The sequence below is a fragment of the Fulmarus glacialis genome, unplaced genomic scaffold (assembly GCF_000690835.1).
Source record: "Fulmarus glacialis isolate BGI_N327 unplaced genomic scaffold, ASM69083v1 scaffold2541, whole genome shotgun sequence".
Lineage (NCBI taxonomy): Eukaryota > Metazoa > Chordata > Aves > Procellariiformes > Procellariidae > Fulmarus > Fulmarus glacialis.
This window is the reverse complement of record NW_009193222.1, coordinates 11778-18720: the sequence shown is the minus strand read 5'-3', so window position 1 is coordinate 18720 and position 6943 is coordinate 11778. Positions and strand designations below refer to the sequence as shown.

At 42.1% G+C, this 6943-nt stretch overlaps 1 protein-coding gene across 1 annotated transcript in view; it reads right to left on the bottom strand.

The window, feature by feature from the left end:
* The window catches only part of CTNNB1 (catenin (cadherin-associated protein), beta 1, 88kDa), an 8579-nt gene extending 3957 nt beyond the window's left edge, over window positions 1-4622 (bottom strand). The window contains exons 1-10 of the mRNA XM_009587358.1: window positions 4562-4622; window positions 3837-4064; window positions 3446-3699; window positions 3117-3355; window positions 2830-3031; window positions 2352-2496; window positions 1791-1894; window positions 1365-1703; window positions 954-1112; window positions 375-381 (exon numbers count right to left, since the gene is read on the bottom strand). Of these exons, the coding sequence (XP_009585653.1) occupies window positions 375-381; window positions 954-1112; window positions 1365-1703; window positions 1791-1894; window positions 2352-2496; window positions 2830-3031; window positions 3117-3355; window positions 3446-3699; window positions 3837-4064; window positions 4562-4574 (1690 nt within the window). The 5' untranslated portion in view covers window positions 4575-4622. The remainder of the gene's footprint in view (window positions 1-374; window positions 382-953; window positions 1113-1364; window positions 1704-1790; window positions 1895-2351; window positions 2497-2829; window positions 3032-3116; window positions 3356-3445; window positions 3700-3836; window positions 4065-4561) is intronic.
* Window positions 4623-6943: the final 2321 nt, after the last annotated feature.

Genomic DNA, 6943 nt, shown 5'->3' with positions numbered 1-6943 from the left:
CCTAAGTATGGAAAGAAAAGGCATTTTTTTGAAATTGAGATACTGTGTGCTATCTTCTAAAATGACTGTCAAAAAGCTGATCACCCTGTCAACAAATCAACCAAACTTGTCTCCTGCACACGCTCCCTTCCCAACAGGGCTCATATCCACTATCTACTGCTAGCCTTCAACTTAACATCCCTGCTGGGAGTCGGCCCAGTTTATCCAACTAAATTGAGTAACTGAAGCATCTCAGTGGAACTCCTCCCAGCATTCTCATTTTTCTTTCAGTTTGTTACAAACTTTATGTCTGACAACACTGGCTTTTGTTCCCCAAACTGAATTATCTTGGCAGTTTACTAAGTTTGAAACAGTGGTTATCAGTAATGAAGAGGCCCCCTCCTGCTTCTGCAAGTATTAACTACACTCCTGTACTAGTAGGTACTGCTTCCATTTGCCCACGCTAAGGCAACTTTCCCTTTGTTAATGTGTTTAAACAGGGCAAAAAAAATCGAGACTGATCTTGCCACACTGCCCTGGTACCTAAATAGGTAACAAGTACGGAGGCTGTACAACTTCTCAGTACTTAGTATGTAGAGGACAGCTCTAAGCACCCTTGAAAAGATGCAACAAGCTGTGATAGCTTTCTTAAACCCATAGCTCCAACAAGGGCGAGTCTCCTGGTAGAGAACTGCTTCCCTTGCCAGAGTAGGCAAAACCAGTATTTCTGTGATCTATAGCATTCAGAATTAAATGCTCAAGAGGTTCTTAGTAAAATAAGAACCAAGGTTTTGACATTCTTGTTTAAGAAAAACTTCAAATCTGCCAAGACAGGATTATCAGCACACCAAGAGAATAACATCAATTAGAGCAAATGGTAAGACAACAGCTATTTAGACCAAACAATACGTGGCTGAGGCACGCTGACAAATGAGGAGTTTTACACGTAACTTCAGTTAGTGGTGGTTACTTACCACAAACTGCTGTTGTGTTCCACCCATGGAAGTACGTCGCTGGGTATCTTGATGTGCTCTGACCAGCAACTGAACTAGTCTTGGAATAGCACCTTGTTCACGCAGTGGGGCATGGTTTGCAGGACAGAGAGCAAGATTGCGGATCAAACCAACAGTAGCCTGCAGTTAAGAAAGGGGGTGGGCAATAAAAGAGCATGACAGGTGTGCTTGCTGTTAGCAATTTCTTTGTTTAATCAGTTGATCCCAAATGCTTAAATCTCTAATAGACAACTCCACGTGCTCAATGGAAGCAACTTTGCCCTCAGACAAATCACCTTCGTGAACACCTTGGAAACAAAGTATTTTTCACAGTTAAGTTTACCTTAAAAAAACACCAGTTTTCAGTGCTGAGAGCTGTTAACTATTATTTACCTTAATCAAAGGCCAGTGTGATGGTGGGTGCAACAGTTTAACCACCACTGGGAGTCCATAATGGAGACGTACTGCATTTTGAGCCATCTCAGCTTCTTGATGTCTGCTGGTGAGGTGACGGAGCGCACAAATAGCAGGTTCTGTGATGTCTTCCCTGTCTCCAGCTCGAAGAACTGTGCGCACAAGAGCCTCAATGCCACCAACCTGGCACACCATCATCTTGTTCTTGTAATTGTTGCAGGTAAGGTTAGAAAGGATGCCAGCAGCACAAGTCACAACGTTAATATCATCTGATCCTAAAAGCTGAACAAGAGTTCCTAGAAGGCCTTCCATTCCCTCCTGCAAAAAAAGAGGGAAGAAAAATTAGTCTCTCTCCTTTTCCACTATGTTGGCTTTTGACCCTGATCCCTTAGAAGAGCCATTTACCTGCTTTGTTGCAGCATCTGACAGATTTCTCAGAGTCCAGAGACAGTTCTGGACAAGACGCTGGCTTGGATCTGTGAGGTGGAGTCCCAAAGCTTGCATCCCACCTAGAAGACGGTACAAATTTGACACCATTACTCAGATGCTCATCTTGTGAACCATCAGGTCCTTCCCTTCGTTAAAGTCTGAGTGCGTATCTCACGAGCTTCTGGATCTTTCTTGGCATTAGTATCATAATATGGCTAGGCCCTAACCCTTCATCACATAGAAGAAAACCCTGAGATTCTTTTTGTGATACTGGACCTTTTAAATGTATGCATATTCTAAGGGGACCATTCTGACAATGCTCAGCCACTAAGCCATCCAGCTAACAACATAGTAGACTTACTTAAAACAGACTGCCTTTTATACTTCTGTATACTAAAGGCCTCCAAAACTAGTTATGGGCTGAAGGACCAATCCAAGTTCAATTTTTGATGCTGGCAGCTTCTGTTCTTGCATGAAATGTACTGATCCTGCAGTACCATGTAGCTTTTTAAGTTATCATGGGTACAAGGTACTTACCAGCTTCAACAATAGCAGGTTTGTTGCTGGAGCAGACTGACAACACCTTCAGCACCCTGCTTGTGGTCCACAATAGTTTCTCATAAGTATAGGTCCTCATAATGTTTACTAGAGCCTGGGGTCCACCACTTGCCAGAATAATCAGCTGAAAGACAGCAAAAATAACATTTATCTGTCACTTCCTGTGCACATCAGTAGGTAGTAGTTGTTGCTGGCTTACACCCGCCATAGGTTACAGTTCTCTAAAAAACTGTTCAGATCTGCTGGTCAGGTCTGTCAGTTTTGCAGTCTCACTACAAGCATGACTGCATTTCTGCAAAAGAATTCCTGCATCCCTCACCTCTTGCGAGGTCAGGACTGACTGGCAAAAGCCCAACATGGCTGAAGATTCAGAATAAGGAGGTCAGTACACAGGAACTGTTAAGCCATTCATAGCAAGCTTGCTCATTTTAAGTGCTTCAACAGCAGAGGCACTTACCTTACTTTCTTGATTGCCATACGCTAAGATCTGAAGGCAGTCCGTTGTGATGGCCAAGAATTTGACATTTGTCTTGTTGAGCAAGGCAACCATTTTCTGCAGCCCACCAGCTAGACGGACAGCCATTTTGGCTCCTTCCTGATGTAACAGGAGATTGTGAAGAGTTGTAATGGCATAGAACAGCACAGAGTCCACTGGGGACCTACAGAAGGAAAAACCCTCGTTGAGTACCTGCACCTACCAGTACCAACTAAAAACTACAAGTACCATCTTAGTAGTCCACATACCCAAGCATTTTAACCAAAGCAGGGATGCCTCCTGATTTGAAGATTGCCAACAAGCCTTCACGGTGATGTGAGAGATTGTGTAGTGTACCTGCAGTACAACGGGCTGTTTCCACATCGTTTGTATTTTGCATGGTACGTACAATAGCAGATACCATTTGAGGAGATCTCATAATAGCATGGCGAGACGCTTCCTTTTTGGATAACTGATGAACCATAACTGCAGCCTTGTTCACCACCACCTACAGAAATATATGAAGAAAGCTTTTAGTTTTAAAGGTCATTGAAGAAGCCCCACAAGCAAGCTACACTGAGGCAAAGAAAATGCTTACCTGGTCCTCATCATTCAACAGTTTGGTCAGTTCTGGGATTGCACGAGTTGCAAGTTCAGCATCATCTTGGTAGTTTATCAAATTAACAACAGCATGTTTTAACATCTGGGATGGCTCAGCCAGGCGTTGCACATTAGTTGGATGAGCAGCATCAAACTGCGTGGATGGGATTTGCATTCCTTCATCCAGTGTTTCCGGGAACATAGCTGCACGCACTCTCTGAGCTCTAGTCATTGCATACTGGCCATCAATATCTGAAAAACAAGGTAAGTCGCTACCTCAAACTAGGAATAAAAAGCTCATCTTCTAGAGTAATAGTAATTCAGTATTTAGGTTTTTGTATTGTTAAGCTGCGTGCCTAAGCAAATCAGTGTAATAGAAAAGGCCTTACCAGCAACTTGCTCCTGGGTAAAGGACTGAGAGAATCCCTGCTCCCACTCGTACAGGACTTGTGTCGTGTCCACATCTTCCTCTTCAGGATTTCCCTTGCCACTCAAGGAGGGAGCAGTTGTTGTGGCACCGGAATGGATACCAGAGTCCAGATATGATTGTTGCTGCCAATGACTGACTGCTGCTTTTCTGTCTGGCTCCATTGCCATATCCAACTCCATCAGGTCAGCTGTAAGAAATCATTGTTGAACAATTAAGTTTAGTTCAACTACTCCAGCATGTATTAATCCAAGAGATGACACAGATTTTAAATGAAAATAAACTGCTATAAACAACTACCTCAACCCAGCAGAGGTAGCACTGCAAGTGAGACAGCAATTTTAAACTGAGGCTTTACGTCAAACCAACACAGACATCTATAAACCTGACTAACAGGCAGAGCAATCACTGCTATTGTGACTGTCTCAGTCTACTGCTTAAAGATTCCCTTTTCCTCATACTATGATTAAGTACTTGACTATACTTATGGGACCCAAAATGCTTACGATGACAAACTTGTTTGCAGGTTTGAGTTCCAGTGGTAAGGTATTAATTACTGTAGTAGAACAGACATTACTCAATCCAAGTGACTTTAAAAAGTTAAAAAAGGGGAGTAAGGAGCAAATTTAACTTCTCTTTATTAGAGCTGCTAGATTCTAATAACAGAAATTGTGATGCATTATATACCTTGGGTTGCCATGTTCCTTGTTGTGCTCCCAGAACTCTTTCCGGCTACCTTTCAGAGATCCTAAAAAAGAACAAGGTTAGAACTTATTAAACACTAATCAGAGCTAGTAAGAGAGGATTTCATATTAGAACACTAGAATTGCAAACTAAGACCTCGCACATCTTGCCATTTCATTACTACAGTGAGTACATTTAAATGCTAATTAGCAAACACCCATGGACAGAGATGCAAGAGAATGAGTATCACCCAGACTTTTTCTGGCAGACTATATGTAAGATAAATTCTCCTCTTAAAGCTGCAAAAGAAAAAGAACTGAAGACTGACCATTTTTTACTTCTCTATCCTTGCATAAGATGAAGTCCAGACATTAAATTCCACAGCTTGGACATGCCACAAAGACAAGGGCTAAATGTCAGACTTTCTCATTTCTTTCAAAGACATCTACTCTTAAGATACTAACAAAACTGTTTGATACAGGGCTACAACATGGATTTTCACAAGGAAAGCCAAAATGACTATTTAAGGCAAGCTGCTATTATTTCACTGATACAAAGACTACCTAAATTGAACCTCCTCCTTTACTCCTTTCCTATACCACAAGAAGAAAGGTGTCTTGCTACACGAAATACGCTTCCTTCAAGTTAAACTGAAAATTGAACCAGCCTTATAAACAAATGCTCTCCTTTGGTTGCACACATTAAGTCACCAAACTCACTTTTTTTTTGTGCAGAAAGCAAAGATAATTGGGGGCAGGAGGCTGAAATATGATCAAATGCCCTATCAAAACCTTCAGTATGCACCTCCATTTGATATCACCAAGCAGCACAGAAGTATTTGTACCATAAATCTGTAGCCGTCTCTTCACTAACACAGAAAGAGAAATTCGAGGCTACAGCTTCACAACAGGTCACTCAAAGCTGTCATACTTTTATTTCATTTACTCCCCTTCCCCCCACAGTCCAACACTGTTTTCAGCACAGAAACAGAGCTGGTGACAGCCTATTCAGGGAGCTAGCCAAGCAGAAACATTTCTAGTGGTAACTAGTGCAGCAAGCAAAACCATCTCTTCCAGCAATCAGCTTTCAATGTGCCGTTAGGTGTTAGAGCTATGCTGATCAAAACATTCCTAGACAATGAAGTAAAGGCAAGCCACTAATCTCTTTAAAGGACAGGTTTGCAGTACTGTGTTAGGAGAACAAAGTCCATTTGATGCTGTATTTGTGTAACGGAAGATTTCCCCATTTAAGAGTTTCCTTCAGGAGTAGCTTTTAGAAAATCAAAATTAAACAGAAGACGGGCCTGCAGTTTAAGAGTCTCACTGAATACGTTAGGCAACTCTGAGTCAAGCTTGTATTTCGCTGTCTCTGAGCCAGCTGCAGGATACTCCAGCAGCTCCTGAGCAAACTCATTACTTTGCAGTACAAATGCCAGTGCTGTTTGTCCTGACTCTGCACTCCCACAACTTTTGGCAGCAACCTTTTCCTGGCTCTTTTAAAATGGACAGTAGATCTGCATCTGCAGCAGATAAGCAGCATTGAGCTGATTTAAGACATAACACAACATAAAGTACCCTGCTATGCCATTGGAAACCCTTAGGTTCCTAAATTGGTCCTACTCCACAGCCTGGAGGAGACTGGCCAACTCAGACTCTACTTCTCACAATCTGCATGGAGGATGCACTGGCAATACAACCATTTTTTTCCAGTCCCTTGAACACTGGATTCTTCCAACATCCTGTTAGGAGTTTGGGAGTAGCAGCGGTAAGGGGAAGGAAAAACTAAGTCATGCTGTCAGTTCACCATTAATACAAAAATTCTCCTGAGTAGCTAAGTTGGAGGAATTGCTTATACAAAAGCTTGATAGCTCCCTGCAGGTCTTATGCATTACTTTGTCAGCCCCACTAACACCTTCCAAACAGAAAGAAGTGGAATACCACTAAAAGTAAAATTTGTATCTTTGCTCCCCCTAGTCCTCACTGTAAGTCAGATGCGACATTTCCAGCAGAAATCTGGGCAAGATCTAGCTGCTACATGCAATTCGCAATATGCTTAGCACAAAAGAAGATCTATTTTTATTGTGAGCTTTCTTGTTTCCTCCTATCAGGAAGCTGCTAATAAAAATTATCACCAAACTAGTTTTGAAGGTAACATACTGGTAGATGAACCAGTCAAGAGTGTTGACTATGCTTTGAGATATTTACTACCACCTCAGATTCAAAAATGCAATGAGGGGCTTGGGAACAACATATGTAATTTCCTCCCACTGTTGAATTCTGCACAAATGAAGGCAACTGGCTTACAGCAACTACACTCTGAAATGGTTGTTTCAGTTTCAACAGCCTGAAGAGATCAGAAGAGCAGCTGTGTCATTTGGTACAATCC